The sequence below is a fragment of the Lissotriton vulgaris genome, chromosome 10 (genome assembly GCF_964263255.1).
Source record: "Lissotriton vulgaris chromosome 10, aLisVul1.2, whole genome shotgun sequence".
Taxonomy (NCBI): Eukaryota; Metazoa; Chordata; class Amphibia; order Caudata; family Salamandridae; genus Lissotriton; species Lissotriton vulgaris.
Window position 1 is genome coordinate 1,010,017,423 of NC_141698.1, and position 21,807 is coordinate 1,010,039,229.

General features: G+C 49.3%; 1 protein-coding gene across 4 annotated transcripts in view; it reads left to right on the plus strand.

The window, feature by feature from the left end:
- DNAJC13 (DnaJ heat shock protein family (Hsp40) member C13) overlaps positions 1–21,807 on the plus strand; it is a 1,694,551-nt gene that overhangs the window by 435,179 nt on the left and 1,237,565 nt on the right. For all 4 annotated transcript variants that reach the window (XR_015300721.1, XM_086942056.1, XM_086942057.1 and 1 more), the window contains exons 10-12: positions 2,858–3,024; positions 18,777–18,856; positions 18,952–19,121. Coding sequence is in view for 3 of the 4 variants with exons in the window: in XM_086942056.1 (XP_086798182.1) it covers positions 2,858–3,024; positions 18,777–18,856; positions 18,952–19,121 (417 nt within the window). In the remaining variant the exon portion in view is untranslated. The remainder of the gene's footprint in view (positions 1–2,857; positions 3,025–18,776; positions 18,857–18,951; positions 19,122–21,807) is intronic.

The window sequence follows — 21,807 nt, forward strand, 5'->3', positions numbered from 1 at the left end:
GTCATTAGATGCCTCTAGACCAGAGAACTATCGTCCGATCTCGCTGCTTCTGTTCTTTGTGGAAAATAACAGAATCCTATGTGAAAACCATTCTAACGCAATAGCTACAGTCTTATTCCATACTGAGTCGAAAAATGGCTTCCGGCCAAGACACAGCACGGAGTCAGCCCAATTGGCAGTCACGGAGCAACTCAGAGCATCCATGGACGAGGGCAATACGTCGGCACCTATCTGGTTAGATCTAACCAATCTTCGATAAGGTCTCACATTCTGTTTCCTGCAACCGGAGGAGCAGGATGTTATCAGTGGCAAAGTCCTCGCCTGGTTTACATCTTTCCTGTCCAATAGGTCTTTCCAGGTTATTGCTCCTCCCTTCCACTCTCAGGTGCACCCATTACGCTGTGGCGTCCCTCGGGGTTCAGCACTGAACTGACCCTGTTCAATGTCTGTGTTCGACCACTGGCTGTGCTGGCCAAAGCCCGTAATATCTCTCTGGTGTCATATGCAGATGACACGCAGTTCGTATTATCCTTTACCAAGGACACTAGCTTGGACGCCAACAAATTCCGGGAGGACCTGACCGCCATAGCAGTCTTGATGGAGGCAAATTGCCTCCAGCTGAATTCTTCAAAATCTGAGATCCTCCTACTAGGCAGAAACTCCTCTCCGGGGAGACAAGTGGTGGCTGCCGAAGCTGGGCACCCCTCCTGTGCCAAAAACAATCTCTGCTTTCGGTTCAGCAACACTCTTTCCCTTGAGGACCACGCCAAATCCATGGTAGAGACCTGCTTCGGCTTACTGCGTGTCCTTAAACTCACACCCGCCAGCTGGTAGTCCAAGCTAAGGTGGTGGCCATGCTGGACTACTGCAATATTCTACTGCTTGGCTCTGATAAATCTGTGATCAATAGGTTACAGCGCACCATGAACGCGGCAGTCCGTACACTGTTCGCCATGCCTAAGTGTAGTTCAGCCTCTGTTCTGTTGCCTTCATTGGTTGCCTGTAGAGCAAAGAATACAGTTCAAAGCACACAAAACTCTTGCAGACGTAGGCCCAGCGATTCTGAGCAATCTGTGCCACCCTTATATTCTAGACCACGCTCTTCGCTCTGCCTGACCTAAATCTGGCGCACGTGATGCTCCGCAGATCCAAAGTAGGACGACGCTGATTCAAGGTGCTTGTACCAACTCTTTGGAATTCTCTGCACCTTTCTATCAGAAACACTCCTAATCGACCTGTCCTTTAGAAGGGTAGTGAAGATCTGACTTTTTAAATGATCGGCTTCTCCTCTCATACCCTTACCTTCCGCGTTCTAGCTCTGGGACGTCCCTCTGCCTGGTCAGTCATGCACTCTATAAATTACATAACATCCTGATGTTTCAGCCTCAGTCCTGGTTCTCAGTGAGAGCACCTCTGAAGCTTCTTGTCCTGTTAGCCTCATGCATCCTCAGAAGACTCTTGCCTCTAGCAGAACCTAGACTCCATATCAGTCTGTTGTGGGCCATTCACCTTGGATTGATGGCTCTCCTACCATCCATCAAGCAGAGACTAGAACAGGTTCTCATGGACAACACCCCTGCCATTTGGTAATGCAACAAGTTTAGTTGAGTGGGGACCTGCAGCATATGCCAGGAGGCTCAACAGGTGGTTGAAACATCAGGGCATCTATTTGAATGTGATACACCTGGCTGGATCCTTGAATGCCAGAGAGGCTTGGCTGAGACGTCGGTACCTGGTTGTTCATGAATGGCAGCTGCACCCTGAGGTGTCATAAGGCATATTGAAACAATGAGGAGAACCCTGGCTAAATCTTTTTGCCACCATCAAATGCTTAGTGTATAAACTTTTGTACGTTGGATGCCTCTGCGAAGGTACTCCCTAGAAGATGCATTTTGACTAGCATGGAACCTGGGATACCTATATGCCTTCCCACCTTTGCTGCTTCTGCTCTGAGTTCTGAAGAAGATTGCAAACTACCAAGCCCAATTCATCCTGGTGGCCTAGATTAGGCCAGGAGAGTGTGATATTTAAAACTGAGTATGCGTTTCTTCCCTCTGTGCAATCAATCGGGACACTTGTAGAGCGCACAACTCACCCGTGAGGTCTCGAGGTGCTGGGGGGGCGGGGAGGTGTGCTGCTACAGCTTGAATAGCCAGGTCTTGAGTCTCCTGAAGGCCAGTAGGTCCTGGGTCTGTCGTAGGTGGATGGGGAGGGTGTTCCAGGCTTTTGCGGTGAGGTGGGAGAACGATCTGCTGCCGGCTGTCGCTCGACGGATGTGGGGGGCGGTGGCCAGGGCGAGGTCGGTGGAGCGAAGCTGCAGGTTCGGGATGTAGAAGGCTACCACATTGGGAGTGTCTTCTGTTACAGTAATACTGTAGGGTTTTCCTCTCAAACCTGCGCAGTGTACACCTCCATGTATTGCGATTGAGTGGTGCCAATTGACGGCATTTTATTTGACAACCAAAGTTGTGGATGTCATGCTGGGTGCTGTGAATTTTTTTTTAACCGGTTTCGCCATCAGCAGGACAGACGCTTTGCAAGCCAAGGTGTCTGATATTTTGTTAGTTGTTTTATCTTTGGCCTAGCAAGCCTTGAGGGTGAAACTAGTGTGGCATCTGAGGAATATTCTAAAGGTGAGGAATCTGTGTTCAGATAGACCATCCACCAAAAAGAGTGTTACTGAAGGTAAGCACCGTGGTCTTCTTTGTAGCCTATGTTTTTCATTTAAATGTTTGCGAAACAGCACTCTGCTAAATACCACTTAATCGGTGATATCTGTAAAGAAAATCCATATTGTATTAGGTAATACGTATTTTATATTGGAAACCTGCTAATATTTGTTCTGTTCCCTTCTTAGAGATTCCCTATTAGCTAGCCTTTTGGACGGAGTGAGAGCATCTGGCAACCGGGATGTTTGTGTAAAGATGACGCCTACACACAGGGGGCAGCGATGGGGCTTAATGAGCATGCCTGTGGATGAAGAAGTGGAAAGCCTACATCTTCGATTCTTAAACACTCCACCAAGTAAGTTTTGTCCATTATTAATAATTGAAAATCAAAACAGGACTGATATTCAGTTAACAATATGGCTAGAAAAACTAAAACTAAAGAATGATTACTTGTGACTGCAGTTATTAGTGCAAAATTTTCAGTTGCATGCGTATATCGATTGTTTAAAAAAAAAAAATTCTTTGGTTTGCTTTATCCAAACCAACCTGTATATGTAATACTCTTTATTTATGTATTCTACCTTCCTCTTGTTTTGTAATAAGACACAAAATTAAAGCACAAACATAATCTGCTGACATCTAATCGTGTGTACTCTTCTTTTAAATGGTCTTAGTTTTAGAGTTTTTGTAATTGTTATATAGTACATCAACGAGAGATGGAAGTCCTTTGTCTCAACAGATTTATTTATTGCTGATTAACAGTGAACTACATGCCTGTAGTAGTCCACTGTAGAATGCCAATGGTGGTTGGGGGGCAAGGGAAGGATACCCCACGGGGGTAAAAGAGAGAGGATACAGGATCATTCATAGCGCTCAAAAGGGAAACTCAAGTTCCTGTAATAGGAGGAGGATAATCTTAAAATAGCCAGTGTTCATTTTAGGAAGAGAAACACTGGTTCAAGTTTATATATTTAAGACATGTTCCTCCTTACCAGTCCGTAATACTTTTTAGCTTGTTGCAAGACATTTAATTTTCTCTCTATCGAAGGCTTGGTATTAGGGTGCATTGTACCTCAACTAAAAAGCAATTTCATTCTTTTTTGTTCATTTTTGAATGATGGCAGATTGTTGAAAATTATCAAAATTAGAACTCAGAGCGTACTTGCCTTGAAACTTTGTTAATATAAAGGCAGATTTATTTTTATTTATAGCATTTGTGCAAAGTAATGTTTACAACTCAAGTGGCATTACACTGGACAGCCTTGCCGGGTACCCCTTCTAACACAAAAGGCCTCAGTTACTGCCGTACTTAACCGCATCATCGCAGTGGGCGATTTATACTTTACAGTTGCACCCATTATAGGAACTCAACCCCCAGACCAATGTGACGTAGGACTTCCCAGAGTTAAGACTAGGACAGGTGGTTGAACGCCTTCTCTATATCCAAGGCTACTAGAGCCGCTCCAAAGGCAGAGGCCTGGGTTTAATGCATCGTGTGTCAGTCGCCGCAAATTCATGTTGGTGCCCCTCCCTGGTATGAAGCCCCACTGTTCCTCCTGTACTAAGTGTGTAATTATCTAACTCTGCCGGAGAGCCAAGACCTTGGTGAGCAGTTTAACATCCACATTCAACATAGAAAGCGAACTGTATGATCCCGGTTCCACAGGGTTCTTGTCCGGCTTTGTAAGCATATATAAGCATAAGTATAACCGTTTCCTGCAGACGCGATGGGAGTTCACTGAACTCATGTGCTTTCAAAAGGGTCTCCAGAAGTGCTGGGAGCAAAGTGTGAGAGTGAGCCTGATAATGCTAAACCGATAGTCCTTCAGTGCCTGGACATTTCCCGCTCCCAGTGGCGCGAAGAGTTTGCTCCAGATCCTCCAAAGTTATAGCCCCCCTACTCCCTCTGCCTGACAGCTAGGGGATTGTCACCTGATCCAGGAATCCGTCCACTCCGCCAGTCACCGCTGGTCTTGGAGCAGTATAAATGTTGGCGAGATGGTCCCGTAGTAGTTGGGTAAAAGCCATCTGACCCATAGCCAGTGAACCATTTGGGCCAAGAAGAGCAAGTATTGTTTGTGGTGTGCATTCCCTCCTATGTAACCAAGCCGGCATCCATCCTGATCCATCTCCTTCTCTATGGAGAATCTTTCTAGATGTGACAGTCCAGCCTATCCCAGAGGGTTGCCACCGCTCTGTGTGCCTCTTATCAGTGATGCCTCATCGTGCTCCCACCCCTGCATCTGATGCTGTAGTCCTGCAAGCTGTTCTTCCTTTACTCCCAACTCCCATTCTAGCTTCCTCCTTATGCCACATGTCTTACCAAGGCTCCTTCCCTTGACAACTACTTTTAATTTCCCCTATTGTGCACCTTGAGAACTCGTGATGTGCCCGTTTGTATTAAAAATCCCTGGAGTGCACCCTATCCGTCAATTGTGTATTCCGGGTCCCTCAGTTTTAAACCTCCACATAGTAATACTGAGCCAATGATTCTTCACTATGCATTCCATTATAAGGGGGGCGTGGTTCAGAAAGAAACCGCACCTGGTAGGCCACCTTTATAACATCTAGGATCCCCTCATTTGCAGGAGAAAATTTCCCAATCTACTATGGGTCCCGTGGGTAGGAGAGTAGTAAGAGTACTCCTGTGCCGCAGGGTGAAGCTCCCGCACATATCTGAAAGAGACACGTTAGTGATAGATTCCTTACCTTAGAATATCCCCAGGCGTCGGACTAGATCCGGAAATGTTTGCGTAGCAGTACCCTTGCGCGTCGGTAGGAGTCGTCTGGGGCTCAGCGTCGGTCGTCGGCGGCGCCGTGATGACGTCGTCCGAGTACTTAGACACCGCCTCCGCGTGCTGATGTCAGTTATTCTTTTTTCCACGCCAGCAGAGCAGATCCGGAAAAAGTGGTACCTTAGTCACTTTTTGACTAACTCTTCTTGATGTTTTGATCACCCTTTTCGAGTCTTCGACTCCGATCGGTGCCATTAGGGAAATGCCTGGTTTCAAACCCTGTGAAGATTGCGATCGACTGATGTCGGTCACAGATCCTCACCGTCGGTGTCTCCACTGTCTCTGCGTCAACCATGACGACAAGGCCTGCCTCGACTGCCGGGCCCTTACTTCGAAAGCTAGACGGGAGCGGTCCCGTAAGCGACTCGAACTCTTGCAGTCGGCCCCACGCCGAGAGAGGTCGCGGTCCGGACGGAGGTCGGGGGACCGGTCGCGGGAGCGCAGCCATCATAGCTCCGGGAGTCGACATCACTCCTCTGGGTCGAAGTCGTTAGGTATGCACAAGAAGTCGAAGAGAAGTCATCGCTATTCCGACTCCCCCCGACGCGGCCGGGGGGGGGGGGGTTCAGGTGGCACCGCCCACACGGCTCCGTCTGAGTCGCAGGCGTCGCGTCCGGCTTCATACCCTCCGGTCCCTGGGCCTAATGCGACGCCGGGGGAGATCGAGCGGTTCCTCATGGCCATGAGGTCCCTCTCTCCCCCGACGGGTTCCGCGGCGCCTTGGGGCCCAGCAGCCCCGTCTGGGGGTCCTAGCGGGTCGGGGGCTTCGGCCCGACGCCGCTGGCGCCGCAGGGCCCCACTGGATCCGTTTCCGGGTCGTCGCCGGTAGATTTAACGACCTCCCCGGCGCCGACCCCACAGGTGTCACCTCCGGCGCCGTCCTCGGGCGGCGCGGTCCCCGACGCCACTCACAACCTGGTTCCGGTGCTGTAACGGCGCCGATTCAGACGCCGTTTGGTGAGTTCACTTTCCATGAACCGGCCCCATCCTTTACTGACCCTGAGTACCAGGTGATGGGTGATGAGGAAGATTGGGAGGGGTCTGAGGACCCTCTGACACGTGAGTGCCAGTCTTATGAGGACTGGGCAGGTGAACTTGGGGAAGCCAGTGGTTTAGACACTTCGCCTGACACTGGCTTTGTCTCCCCTCCTAGCGTGGCTACGGAGGAGGGGGCAACCTATAGTGTGGTGTTGATTAGGGCAGCCAAGGCCTTGGGCCTTGAGCTCCCTGTCGCGGCCGTGAGGATGAACCTCCTCACTGAGGTCCTTAAGCCGCAGTCATGCTCAGCCGAGCTTCTGCTGCCGTTTAACGAGGCCTTAACTGATGTTCTTTTGGGCACTTGGTCCAAGCCCGCTACGGGTTCGCCCGTAGATAGGAACGTGGCCAGACGCCACCGCCCGGCCCCGGGTGACCCATGTTTCCTGTCCACCCACCCCACCCCTGAGAGCCTGGTCATCCAGGCCTCCAATTCCCAAACCGCATTCCCGTCAGCTCCGCCGGACAGGGAATCCAAGAGGTATGAGCAGTATGGCAAAAAGATCTTCTCATCCCTTAGTCTGGGACTGCGGTCTTCCAACACCGCATGCCTCTTGGGCCGCTACACCCGCTCTCTGTGGGATACAGTCACGGAAGTGCCGCCAAAGTGTCCGATTGGAGGTACGGGCCAAACTCGGCCAAGCCCTTGTGGAAGGTTGGGATGCAGCCAGATATTCTATCTGGTGTGGACTGGATGCCACCGACTCACTGGATAGAGCAATGGCAACGACGGTGGCGGTAAGGCGCCACATCTGGTTGAGGTCCGCCAACTTCTCGGCCGATGTCCAGAACACACTTATGGACATGCCGTTCGATGGCCGTCGCCTCTTTGGCGAGAAGGCAGACCATGCGCTTGAGCGTTTTAAGGACTCCAGGGCTACGGCCAAGTCCTTGGGCCTCTCGGCCCCACGCCAGCAATCGGCTGCCTTTCACTCTTTTCGTGGCCACGGAAGGGGTGCACCCACACGTGCTGCCAGCCACGCTCCGCAGGGTAATACCCAACGCGGTGGCGGCCGTGGAAACCGCCGTTGCGGCGGTCGGGGTCAACGGCGAGGTCAGTCCACACCTTCCCCCGCAGCATCCGCCTCAAAACCCTCCTAGTCTGTGCTTTCAGGCCCATGTGACGCCAGTGGGTGGCAGGGTTCGCCATCACCACTCCTACTGGCACACTGTCACGTCGGACAGGTTGGTGCTGCTGATCGTCTGAAGGGGCTACTCCCTCCCCTACGAGGCGACTCCTCCAGCCATGCCACCGCAGAACCACCGTGTATCGGGGGATCATTTGCGACTTCTGCAGGAGGAAGTTACGGCCCTCTTGGCCAAGGGGGCCATCGAGCGCGTTCCTGGGCCAGAAGTAGGGTGTGGTTGCTACTCCCACTACTTTCTGGTACCCAAGAAGGGCAAAGGGGGCTTACGCCCTATCTTGGACCTAAGGAACGTCAACGGCTTCCTCCGGAAGGAGAAGTTCAAAATGCTGACACTGGCTCAGGTCCTAGCTGCCCTGGACACAGGAGACTGGATGGTAGCGTTGGACTTGCATGGCGCTTATTTCCAAATCCCCGTCCTGCCGTCCTGCCGTCCTACCGGCACTACCTGCGGTTCACGGTTGGCCAAGAGCACTTTCAGTATACCGTGCTCCCCTTCGGCCTTACCAGCGCCCCACGGGTGTTCACAAAGGTGATGGCGGTGGTCGCAGCTCATCTGCGCAGGCTAGGGGTTTCAGTCTTCCCCTACCTCGACGACTGGTTGTTGAAGGCGGGCTCGCCCCAGACAGTCGTCAGCCACCTCCAGACTACGGTGGATCTCCTGCACCAGCTCGGGTTCTCCATCAATGTGCCGAAGTCACACCTGTGCCCCTCTCAGAAGCTCCTCTTCATCGGAGCGGTTCTAGACTCGGCGCAGTTTCGGGTTTATCCGCCCGAACAGCGGGTCTGGGATATTCAGCCTCTCATCCCACTCTTTCAGCCTTTATCCCGGATCTCGGTCAGGTTGACGCTGCGGCTTCTGGGGCTGATGGCCTCCTGCATCCTTCTGGTGCATCACGCCAGGTGGCGGATGCGGGCTCTGCAGTGGGACCTGATGTTTCAGTGGGCCCAGCATCAGGGCAACCTGTCCGACAACGTCCTGATCTTGGAGGGCACTTACGAGACAGCTGCAGTGGTGGCTCACGGACAGCAATTGGGTCAGCGGCAGATCCCTCTCCCTTCCCCAACCAGAGCACGTAGTCGTGACTGACGCGTCCCTCCAGGGCTGGGGAGGCCGCATGGGAGAGGCGGAGATCAGAGGCCTCTGGTCTCCGGCGGAGTCCCGGCTCCATATCAACCTTTTGGAGCTGCGGGCGATTCGTCTAGCACTGAAGGCATTCCTCCGCTCTGTCCGAGGGAGTGTAGTGCAGGTGTTCACGGACAACACCACCGCCATGTGGTACTGCAACAAACAGGGCGGAGTGGGGTCGTGGACCCTCTGCCAGGAGGCTCTGCGCCTCTGGCAATGGCTGGAACATCAGGGCGTGACCCTGGTGGTTCAACACCAGGCAGGTTCTCTGAACGCCAGGACGGACAAACTCAGCTGCCGGTGCATGATGGATCACGAATGGCGTCTGAACTCGGGCGTGGCGCAAGGTCTCTTTCTGCAGTGGGGAGAGCCTTGGTTAGATCTATTCGCCACCGAAGAGAACGCGCAAAGTCATCAGTTCTGCGCGTTGGAATTTCCAAGGCGGCACTCGCTCGGAGACGCTTTTCGTCGCGAGTGGAGTTGCGGTCTGTTGTACGCCTTTCCGCCTATACCACTTCTGCCCAGAGTGCTGAAGAAGATCAAGCGCGACCGGGCGCAAGTCATCCTTGTGGCTCCGGACTGGGCACAAAGGTACTGGTATCCCGAGCTACTCAGTATGTCAGTCGATCCCCCGGTTCGTCAGCCTCTTCAGGAGGACCTTCTGTCGCAGCAGCAGGGGACGGTCGTCCACCCGAACCTGTCCAGTCTCCACCTCCATGCTTGGAGATTGAGCGGCGACAGTTGAGGCCCTTTGACTTGCCTCCTGAAGTCTGTAACATCATTCTGGCAGCCAGGCGTCCCTCCACAAAGTCGGTATACGCCTGCAGGTGGAACAGATTTGTGGCGTGGTGCACCGAAAAAGGCTGTGGATCCTCTCTATGCCCCTCTTTCTGAGGTTCTTCTCTTCCTTCTTTCTCTTGCCCAGCAGTGCTCTGCTCTGGGCACTATCAAGGTCTATCTTTCTGCCCTTTCAGCCTTCTTGAGGCTGCCTGATCAACCATCTTTGTTCAAGTCCCCTACTGTAAATAGATTCCTAAAAGGCATCACACACACATTTCCACCTGTTCCGTGTGTGATGCCTCAGTGGGACTTGAACCGTGTTCTTACTTTTCTGATGTGTGCTCCCTTTGAGCCACTTCACAACTGTCCTCTCCGCCTTCTTACACTGAAGACTGCTTTCCTGGTTGCCATCACCTCTGCCAGGAGAGTGAGTGAGCTCCAGGCCCTCTCTTGTACTCCTCCTTTCCTTTCTGTCCATCCGGACAAGGTTGTGTTGCGTACTAAGCCATCTTTCCTGCCCAAGGTTGTCACAGCCTTCCACATCCGGCAGTCCATCACTTTGCCAACCTTCTTTCCGCCACCGCACCCCTCTAAAGAGGAAGAGCGGCTCCACCGTCTGGATCCAAAACGTGCGCTCTCATTCTACTTGGATCGCACACGCCAGTTCCGGGTGGATGACCAACTCTTTGTTGGCTACGTGGGCGCTAAGAAGGGGAAGGCGGTACATAAGAGGACCATCTCCCGATGGATCATCTTGTGTATCCAGGCATGCTACTCCTTGGCTAGAAAGGAGCCCCCTGTTGGATTGCGGGCTCACTCCACCCGAGCCACGGCGACAAGTACTGCCCTGGGCCGGGGAGTGCCCTTGCAGGACATTTGCCAGGCAGCTACGTGGGCCTCGCTGCACACGTTTGCAAGACACTATTGCCTGGACAGTCAAGTCCGGAGGGATGGCTTCTTTGGCCGTTCCGTCCTCCAGGACTTTCTGGTGTGATTATTGGTTCGCAGACCCACCACCGGGGTTGGTATTGCTGCGGTATCTATTCTAAGGTAAGGAATCTATCACTAACTAATGTCTCTTACAGATATATCGTTACACAAGTAGTAACTTGTGCATCAAGAACTTGAAGTCTATCCATGACTTCCCGCAGCCTGGTTACTATACAGGGTTCGTTCCAATTCTGCTCTGATGTCCATCTAACTGTCTGTCCATAATGCAATTTAAGTCCCACGCCCAAATAATTGGTATTCTGATGGATACATCTGCCAGTGGATTCCTCACCTTGTGAATATCCCCTGCGCCAGTAACCATTCGGAAATTTTTTGTAGCTCTCCACGCCGACGAGGACGTGGACGACGTCAGAGGCACGGCTCCCCTTGCGACCTCGCTTACGTCACCGGATCCATAAGAGTGCCTCGTCGGCTTGATGACTTCAGTTCCCTTTTTTCTGCGCCGTCGACGCCAACGGTTTTTCTAGGACTCTCCGTGGATACTTTGTATTTCTGGCTGTATTGCTGTGTTTCTTCTTGTTTCCTTCGAAGATGTCCTCAAGGAAATCCGGGTTCAAGCCCTGCAGGGAGTGCGGTGGACATATGTCCATTACTGATCCGCACGATGACTGTGTTTGGTGCTTATCTTCCGACCACGACGTCTATGGATGTCCATGCTGCAGGAAAATGAATCGGAAGGCGCTGAAGGAGAGAGAAGCGAAGCTTTTTATGGCTAAAATGAGGAAAGAAAAGAAGAGAGGTAGGAGAAGGTCTAGGTCTCGCTTCAGATCGAGGTCGGTTTTGGATTCGAAGTCGACGTTGGTGCAACTTCAAAGCCGAAGAAACATAAGAAGAAGCAGCATTCATCAAGGCATCATTCTTACAAGGAAGTGGCGCCGAAGTCGACCTCTCCTTTCCGACGTCACAGAAAGGACAACGTGTCTCCTTCTTTGTCGAATCCAGCTTCTCCTAATAAATCGGCTTCGCCTTTAGTCTCTCCACCTCGATCACCGACGCCGGATTCTTCACCGGATTCGGTACATTCTCCAGCTCCATAGCAAGAGATTCCTGAGCCAGGAGAGCAGGCGACTCCATTGGTTCCGACATCGGCGCCGGCGGGCCCGAATACGGTAGCACCTTTTTTGGATTCAGTCCCGGGAGCTTATCCACCTTTTCCAGCTCCGGGTCAAGACCCATCGCATTATCTAAATGCCATGTATGGAGTCTTTCACAGACCTATGTTATCCCTCTGGTGCACCTTCGGGTCCCATCGGGCCATTAGCTTTCAATTTGGGGGTTCCTGAAGCATATGCCCCGGCCCCCTTCATGCCTGCAGCGCCGTCTTGGAATTTCCCGGCACTGAGGACTTCAACACAGTTCTATTCTTCTCCGGTGCCTTCTATTCGGCCTCTTTCGGCGCAGGTGGCGCCGTCAGATCCGTGCACGACGCCAGCCTCGAATCCGACGGAGTCGGTTCTTGCTCCATCGACGCCAGTACCTAGAATAAGATCCAGAAGAGAAGCCCAGAGGATCTTAGAAGAGCAAAGGTACCAATTAGAAGAGATGGAGGAAGGTGAACTCCAGGACTCAGATGAGTGTTTTGCTGAGTTGAGAGAGGCAAGTGGCCTGGATATCTCTCCAGATTGGGAGTTTTCTCCTACTTCTGATCCACCATCCAAGGACGTGGCCCCATATCATATGGTGATCATGAAGGCGGCTGCTTTGTTGGATATTCAACAGTGGGAAGTAGTGACTGAGTTCAAATCGACCATATTAACGGAAGTTCTCCATTCATCCTCTTCAGTTGTTGAGCCTCTATTGCCATTCAATGAGGCACTTATTGAACCTGTGTTGAAAGTCTGGCGCAAACCTTTTTCTGCGCCTGCAGTTTCCAGGACTATTGCGAGAAGATAGAGGGTGTCTCCTGGGGATCCAGAGTTTTTATCAACTCATCCTTCTCCAGAGAGCTTGGTAGTTCAAGCTGCATGTTCAAAAAGATCTTCAGGTGCATTCCCTCAAGTGCCTGCAGACAGAGAATCAAAGAGACTTCATCAATCTGCCAAAAAAGTTTTCTCCTCTGCAAGCATGGCATTAAAATCATCTAATGCTACCTGTCTTATGGGTAGATGCATCCATGCTTTAATGGATTCAGCTAAACAGCTGACACCTAAGATGTCTGAGGAGGATAGAAAGAATTTTGAAGAAGTGCTACATGATACCCAGGCTGCTGCATGCCAAGTAGTTCAAAGTGGATTAGATACGGCTGACTGTCACAAGAATCATGTGCTCTTCTGTGGCTACTAGGAGGAGTGCATGGCTGAAGTCCATGGATTTCTCGGCAGATGTTCGCGCCACGCTGTTAGATATACCCTTTGATGGTTCAGGGCTCTTCGGAAAAAAGGCGGACACTGCCTTGGATAGAATTAAAGACCGCAAGGCAACAGCTAAATCTCTTGGCTTACAAGCTCAACCTAGAGGCTCAGCTTTTAGAAAATACAAAGGGTTTGGAATGTCGTCCGTTCGGACATATGGCCAACCTCAGCAGCAGCAGCAACAACAACAAAATACTCTATACAAATCCTATAGAGGTAAAAATAGGGGTAGTCCTCGGTCGTTAACACTCCTCCTCCTCTTCTTCTAATTTCGCTCCTATTACCGCAGCAAAGCAGCCCTAGATTCCCCATTCCGGAACATGTTGGTCCTGTAGGGGGTCGGCTTACTCATTTTCTGCAAGATTGGGAACTGGTCACAACGGACCTTTGGGTTCTCAATCTTGTGGAGAATGGGTATGCCCTTCCCTTTCGGGAATTCCATCCGAATTACCCTCCTTGCCAAGGTTTTTGTTCGGAAGACCATCTCCTTCTCCTGCAGGAGGAAGTCCTAACTTTATTGAAAAAAAAGGTGCGATAGAGGTGGTTCCAGAGCAGGAAAGGGGTCACGGATGCTACTCCCTGTTTTTCGTGATACCCAAGAAGGATGGCAGGTTACGTCCAATCCTGGATCTTGAACCTTTTTCTGAAGCAAGAGAAGTTCAAGATGCTTACCCTTGCGCAGGTTCTTCAGGCGCTGCAGCAAGAGGACTGGATGGTGTTGATCGACTTGCAGGACGCGTATTTTCATATACCGATCCTGAAGTCGCACAGAAAGTATCTCCGTTTCACGGCGGGTTCACAACAGTTTGCGGTTCTCCCGTTTGGACTTACTACTGCACCTCGAGTCTTCACCAAGGTGATGGCAGTGGTTGCAGCCCATCTCAGAAGATCGGGGATTCCAGTTTTCCCCTATCTGGACGACTGGCTGCTCAAAGCAGAGTCGCCCAAGAAGGTGCTTCATCATCTGCAGGTGACAACCCAGCTGTTGTACAATTTGGGTTTTTCGATAAACGTGCCCAAGTCTCACCTGGTGCCCTCTCAGCGCAACCTGTTCATAGGGGCAGTACTGGACACTACTGTATGTCGAGCATTCCCTCCTCTACAAAGGATTCTCGACATTCAGGAAATGATTCCCTGCTCGGTCTGTTTGCTTCCTGCATTCTGCTGGTCAATCATGCACGCTGGCACATGAGGGCGCTCCACTGGTGCCTCCGCAGGAAGTGGTATCAGCACAACAGAGATCTCAGGGTGTCAGTGAAGATCTCCAGAGAAGCTGCAGCGGATCTGTCTTGGTGGAGCGTGGAGGGCAATCTGTCTCAAGGAAAGCCCTTCCATCTGCCTCCATTGGTTGCCACAGTGATCACGGATACATCCACTCTATAGTGGGGTGCTTATCTGGGAGATCTGGAGATCAAAGGTCTTTGGTCTCCAGAGGAAAGGTTGCTTCACATCAACCTTCTAGAGTTGCGGGCAATATGTCTGGCGCTCAAGGCCTTCCTCCCTTCCCTTCGCGGTCAGTTGATTCAAGTCCTAACGGACAATACTACCGCAATGTGGTAAGTCAACAAGAGGGAGGAGTAGGGTCGCATTGTTTCTGCAGAGAGGCCACCAGATTTGTCTGATGGCAAACAAGAGGGAGGAGTAGGGTCGCATTGTTTCTGCAGAGAGGCCACCAGATTTGTCTGATGGCAAATCATCTGGACGGAGTTCTGAACGTGCTTGCAGACAGTCTCAGTCGGCAGTTCTCGGCCGACCACGAGGGGAGGCTTCATCCGGAGGTGGTTCGTCACGTCTTTCGGATGTAGGGAACTCCTTGGGTGGACCTGTTTGCCACTCACGAGAACGCTCACTGCCCGTCATTCTGCAGTGTCCAGTTACCGATGCAGGGAGCTTTGGGGGACGCGTCTCAGTTGAGTTGGGGCACACAACTCTTTTACGCGTTTCCTCCCATACCCTTGATTCCTCGGGTTCTGAGGAAGATTCGCCAACACCGGGCCCAAGTCCTATTGATCGCCCAGGATTGGCCTAGAAGGGTGTGGTACACAGATCTTCTCCACCTCTCCTCGTGCCCTCTGCTCCGTCTCCCTCTCAGGGCAGACCTCCTCTCGCAGTCGCAGGAGCAGGTTCTACACCCCCACCTCCAGAGCTTACACCTTCATGCCTGGAGATTGAACGGGGCAATCTGAATTCTTTTTACCTTCCTTCTGACATGGTGGACGTTATTTTGTCCGCCAGACGTATCTCCACCAAGTCTATCTATTCCTATAGGTAGTCAAAATGTGTCCATTGGTGTGGGGAGAAGTCTATTGACCCTTTAAGGGCTCGTTTATCCAACATTCTTCAGTTTGCACTATCTCTGGCCCAGCAGGGTTTTGCTGTGGCTACTGTAAACGTTTATTTATCGGCCTTGTTGGCATTCCTTTGCTTGCCGGACCAGCCGTCTTTGTTTAAGTCGCCTATTGTATTACGTTTCATTAAGGGCCTTACCAACAAATTCCCTCCTGCTCCATTTATTGTGCCTCAATGGGACTTAAATCTTGTCTTAACCTACTTGATGGGTTCGCCTTTTGAACCTTTGCACAAGTGTCCCAGGAGACTACTGTCTTTTAAGACTGTTTTTCTTGTTGCAATTACATTGGCAAGGAGGGTAAGTGAGCTTCTGGCTCTGAGTTCGAAACCCCCATTCTTGACCATTCATGCTGAAAGAATGTTACTCAGGACCAGGGCTGCTTTTCTGCCTATGGTGGTAACTCCCTTCCTTCTGGGGCAGTCCATTACCCTTCTTACCTTCTATCGTCCCCCTCACCCGTCCAAGAAGGAGGAGCGGCTTCACCGTCTGGACCCCAAGAGGGCGGTGAGCTTTTACCTCGATAAGACTAAAGACGGTTGTGTGGACGACCAGCTCTTTGTGGGATTTGCTGTCTGCAGGAAAGGAAGAGCGGTGCACAAGCACACACTTTCCACATAGATGATCTTGTGCATCAAGATCTGCTACGCACTGGCTGGTAAGGAACCTCCAGAGGGTATAAAAGCTCACTCTACTAGAGCAAAGTCTTCTACATCTGCTTTGTCTAGGGGTGTACCTGCAGAGGACATTTGTAGAGCGGCAACTTGGGCCTCTTCCACACTTTCGCAAAGCATTACTTCTTAGATTCCGAAGTGAGGAGGGACGGTCACTTTGCGCGTTCTGTCCTCCAAGATTTTCTGGTATAAAGGAGTGGACACCCTCCTCCGGGAGTGGGGACTGCTGTGTGACTCTATTCACAAGGTGAGGAATCCACTGGCAGATGTATCCATCAGAAGTACAAGTTAATTACCTTCGGTAGCTCTTTTTCAGGTGGATACAGTATCTGCCTGTGGATTCCTCACTGACCCACCCGCCTCCCCGTTGTCAACTCTTCTATACCTGCAAGTGTTTCTTTTGTGATTGTATCTTTCAATGGAAATTTTTAATTGATTTTACTTTTTGAATTATTTTCACACTTGTGTGTTGGTTTGAATACTGTGTACTGTACCTATTTCTCGGTCCGTCCGTGTGCCTCGGGGGCACGGAAAAAAGGGCAGAACTGACGTCATCATGCCGACCAGGCACTCTTATGGATCCGGTGACATCAGCGAGGTCGCAAGCGGAGCCGTACCTCTGTGACGTCGTCCACGTCAGAGTGGAGAGCTACAAAAAAATTCCGAATGGCTGATGGCGCAGGGGATATTCACAAGGTGTGGAATCCACAGGCAGATACTGTATCCACCAGAAAAGGCGTTACCGAAGGTAAGTAACTTGTTCATCCAGCATAGAGGAGCATCTCGTTTGCCAGGGTTCCGAAAAAGTCTCCATCATCCGTATTAGTAGCATAAGCATTCAGCATACATAACTCTTGGCCATCTAGGATACCATGCACCCCCTTTAACAATTGAGATCTTTTAAATTTGTTCAAGTTGCTGCTTAAAATATTATATTCTAACTATAGCACCTGGATTTCCTTTCTGTTAACGTGGAACATTGTTTAATGTAGAGTAAGGGTATGGCACTTTTATTAGAATGCATATGCTCACCAATAAAGTTTTTACTTAAGTGTTTAATGAAGGAAAAAGCAGTTAGTTATAACTCAGTGGGTTGATGAATTTAACAGTGTAATGGCGAGCTGTTGTCTCTAACAGGAATTTGTTCATACATATATTTAAGTTTCAGTCTGTAAAAAAAGAATATCACTTTAATTTCCTGCCTAGCTACTCCCAAGTTACACCAGTACATATTACATTAAATAAATATGGCAAAGAAAATGAATAAGCTTTCTGTTTACTAAGGAATAGGATTGTGCTTTTTAGAGGATCATTTTGAGTATTTTGTAGAGTGACTTTTTAGTTTCAGTTGTTTGCCTTTCATTTGTTAATTCTAACATCAATCTGAGCGTTTCTCAGTGTAGTTGTACCTATCTTAATGTATCTTTTGTCCATTTGTGTGTCCATTCCGTTGGTAGCAGATGCATTTTCGCTTCTGAAGGGTTTGTAAATTCTGCTGCACCAGCACTGGAAAGAAAAGGTACCTTGAGTACCCTCTTCAACTGGGTCCCATCCAAGTCAAACTCAGGGTTTTACACTCTGTAGAGAGACATTAATGATTGATCAAATTTCTTCCTGCCTGATAATTTATACTAGTGTTTGATCTAATGTATTCTCCACACGGGTCTGTATCCCACATTTGCATTCTCCTTTTTAAAATTCAGCAATTTAGTGGAGCATTCTTACCCTCATGTATTGTATAGAGAACCATAGAGTCTATTTTATTATTCTTATTGGGAGGAAAATATATCCATGCATGTTGCCCCATCGCATATCTCATCTGACCATCATGAAAAATAATTCTGCTCAAACTGATCAGCTTCCTTGACTTCATGTTTTAGGAGAGATCTCATAGTTGCTGGTTTTAATGCATTGACATTTTGAGTAACATCCCCCAAATCCCCCAATGGGGTTATTTCCAACTGTTTGTGGGGTATGTTTGTTATCTTTTTCGGATTTGGGGAGCTGTGTCGACTATAGCCTTGACGTTATGCCAAGCTTCTGAAATGTCCTGAATTCTCAGCCGAAACAAAATTTAATTGGGAAGCTGTGTCAAGAGCTAGAAGTACAATACCATAGTCAGGAAATCTTCTTGCTGAAGATTTATCTTTCAGATGCTCTGTGAGGACATCTTTCAATCTGTGTTGTGTCAAAGGTTTGTCTTCATCAGACTTCTTTCTATCAGTCTTCCTGCGTGGCAATGTGAAGAATTCAGCATCCTGTGATTGTTTGTGCAAGTACAAAAAAACAGATATGAACCAAATCTGACCTTCTTTACCTGCTTTACTAAAACCCACCTCAGTTAACCTTCCCCTTCTACCTCTCCTGCATAATAGGCCATAAGACATTTTCTTGGTGCTGAAAGTTTGGCTTACCAGGGTCTCTTGTCACTGTATCACTAGGCTTGCGTAGAGGATGGTTTGAGAACAAAACAAACAAATGCTGTGGAGTCTAGGAAAGAGGCTTCTGTGGTTCAGTACTGCAGCATATCATAGGTGTAGTGATTGTCATTGCTAGCTCTGCAGCTTGACCTCGGGGGAAACTCAAATATTGAGGCACCTTTGAGAAGTAATCAAGTGAGGCAGGCAGTGATTTCCCAAAACATGAGCGCAGACTTAGCCATCAGCCTCTAATGCAGAGATCACCCATTTCAGAACTATTTACCAGGTTGACATTGGGTACCGTCCAGTAAGGCAGGGAAGTGTGAGGTACACTGCTGTAAGGTCTATTCTGTTAGAACTGTCTGACTCAAGCACTATTGATAGACAATTGCTGAATTTTGGTTTTCTTTCTCTTTGCAGATTGCAACTTTGCAGATGCAGTATTCAGGTTCAACTCCAATGTTTCATACAGTGGAGTTCTGCATGCTGTAACCCAGGATGTAAGAAAGATTGGAAACTTTACTCCCTCACTTATTTGATATATTTTTTTACCACTGACATGAACAGCTTTTAATGCAGTGTATTTTTCTACCAGGGTCTCTTCTCTGAAAACAAAGAGAGGTTGATAAATAATGCAATTACATCCTTGCTTTCTCAAGAAGGGGACCCAGCCACATCGAACGCAGAGCTTGAGAGCCAGTTCCAAGCTGTGAGGCGATTAGTAGCTTCCAAAGCTGGCTTCCAGGCATTCACTCAACTTCCAAAGTAAGACTAATATCCTCTCCAACTACTAATTTTATACTTCATTACATATATTTTCAAATGTAAAAACTGTCCAGACAGATTTATTCGTCATGTATATTTATGGTGTTCATTTGTAAAGAGCTGATCCTCCAAGGTATAAGGCAGGCTGCTGTTACACAAGCAATTCCGGCCTTTATTATATTACTTGGTAGATATTATTTCTTAATGAGATCAGAGATTTGTGTCATTTGATTTGAGCTAACATGACTGGCCAAACAAACTAAGAAATGTCTCCTAAGTTCTTTATGGTTTTCTTTTAAAGACTATGTACATTTATCTTTTCAGTCGTATTATAATGTATTCTTTTTAGTCCAGACAAATATATATGTGGTCCCAGATGCAGTTTCATATTCTTTTTTTATACTGATTAATGGACCTTTGATTTGCGACTGCACTCTGACAGACATCTGTAGAACATGTACGTACTGTATACTTAATCTAATTTAATGTCGTAAGTAAGATTCGAGGCGGGGGTAATTGTTATGTTTACTTTATAGTTTAATTAGCTAGGAACCAGGAGACCGTATAAAAGACGATTACTTAAGTTTGTAATTTCTCCAGTTACAAAACATGTTTGAATTTGGATTGATGCAAAAATGCCAGAATGGTCAAGCATTCACCCCAGTAGAAAGAACTGAGCCTAAATCCATCGTTTTTTTCGCTACCCATGCCATTCCAGTTTAAACCTAGCCGTATGCTAAACAGTCTTGACCCTGCTCCTCATTGGAACAGTCCAGCCAGAACAGCCAGGACATCTCCTCACTGGATTGGAAACAATCCAGTGCTAAAACCCCGAAACCAGCATCCTACGGCTGGTTTCGGGGTTTCACCCCTCATCAGCCAGGCTACCTTGACTCAAGTGGTATGGAGAGCACAGGACCCACGTCTGGGCATACCTGTCCCACTTCGGGCGGCAAATGCAAAAAGAACAATTGATGGACAGAATGTTGAACAATGTCCCACATTCACCCTAGTACAGAGATCTGGGCTTAAATCCATAGATTTTCTCTCCCCATGCCATTCCAGTTTAACCTCCGCCATATTCAAATAAGTGGGGTGGGTATGCCCAGACGTGGGTCCCTTGCTCACTGTGCCACCGGATTCAAGCTAGCCTGGCTGATGAGGGATAACCCTGAAATCGGTCCCTGGATGCTTGTTTCTGGTCCAGGGGGAGGACCTGGCTTGGCAGTTTGGGCTGGACTGTTCGCACGAGTAACAGGGTCAAGACTGATTTGCATATAGCTGGGTCCAAACTTGGGTGGCATGGTGAGCAAAAGAATCATGGATTTAACCCAGATCTCTTGACGGGGGTGAATATATGAATTATTGAGTATTGTGTTCATCATTTGTTTGCGTAGCTCCCATTTGGATTGAGCTGTGAGAAACCAATAGGTAAAGATGAATGTTTCATCCCTGTACTCTAATGTATCAGGGCCACTGCTGTGACTTTGGTTAACAGTAAAAAAGATCTTTGATCCTTGTGGGATTTGCCAAATAAGCCTTAGCGGTACCCATGGAATTTTATGCGTATTTGGCATTTTGGATACATGTGTTCTAGGCAACATTTAAGCTAATGTCCCACAGACATTGCCTTCGGTTCTAGATCAGTCAGGAGCATTTTAAGTTTGCCTTGCTCCCCCTAACCGTGGGTGTTCACGTAAATGATGGTGGTGTTTTCAGTGCATCATCAGAGGTTGAGGATACCAGTGCAGCCCCCCGTACTCCTCCCGACCCCCCACGCCCTCCCCAACCTGGGAAACTGGCTGTTTAAGGTGGACTCCCCAGTCAGCCGTAAACCACCTCTAGGTGACGGTGAACTTACTGACATCTTTGGGGTTCTCAATCAAGGAGCCAAAGTCACACCTGACTTCTTTGAGGAGACTCCCTTTTATAGGAGCTCCTCTGCACATAGTGATGTTCAGGGCCTTTTCTCCCTCTCAACGAGTCCTGGACATTAGGGCTATGTTCCAATATTTCATCCACAGGACTGGATCTCACTGAGAGCAGCTCTGATGCTTCTCGTCTATTTGGCTCCATGCATCCTGCTTGTCCACTGTGCGAAGCGCACTTGAGGGCTTTCCACTGGGTTCTCAAGTCTGAGGGTCCAGCTCCAAGGAAACCTGTTGGAGGTCACCCAGGTTTCAGAGAAGACTGCACAAGACATACTGCTGATGGCTGCTGGACTCCTACCAGACCAGCAGAAGACTGCTCTCCTTTCCCTTCCCAGAGCTGACAGGAGTGACAGATGTGTTTTCTGGGAGAGTTGGAGATCAGAGCATTGTATTCTCCAGCAGAAACCCGCCTCCACATAAATCTGGGAAAGCAGTGGGCCTCGGGTTAAACGTATTTGTCATTCATCAAGGGGAATGCTGGTGCAGGTTCTCTGACAACATCACAACTATATGGTACTGTAACCAACAGGGCCGATTGGGGTCCTGTGTTGTGTGCCAAGAGATGCTGCACCTTTACTATTGACTGGAGCTTCAGGGCATTTCCCAGTTTGTAAACCACACTACAGGCTCTTTACATGCTGGTGTTAGGAACTCAGTGGCCGATGACTACTGAATCGCGAATGGTGGTTGTATTCCAAGATGATGCAGGATCTGTTCAGACAGTGGGAAGAGCCCTGAATAGATTTTTTGGCCAC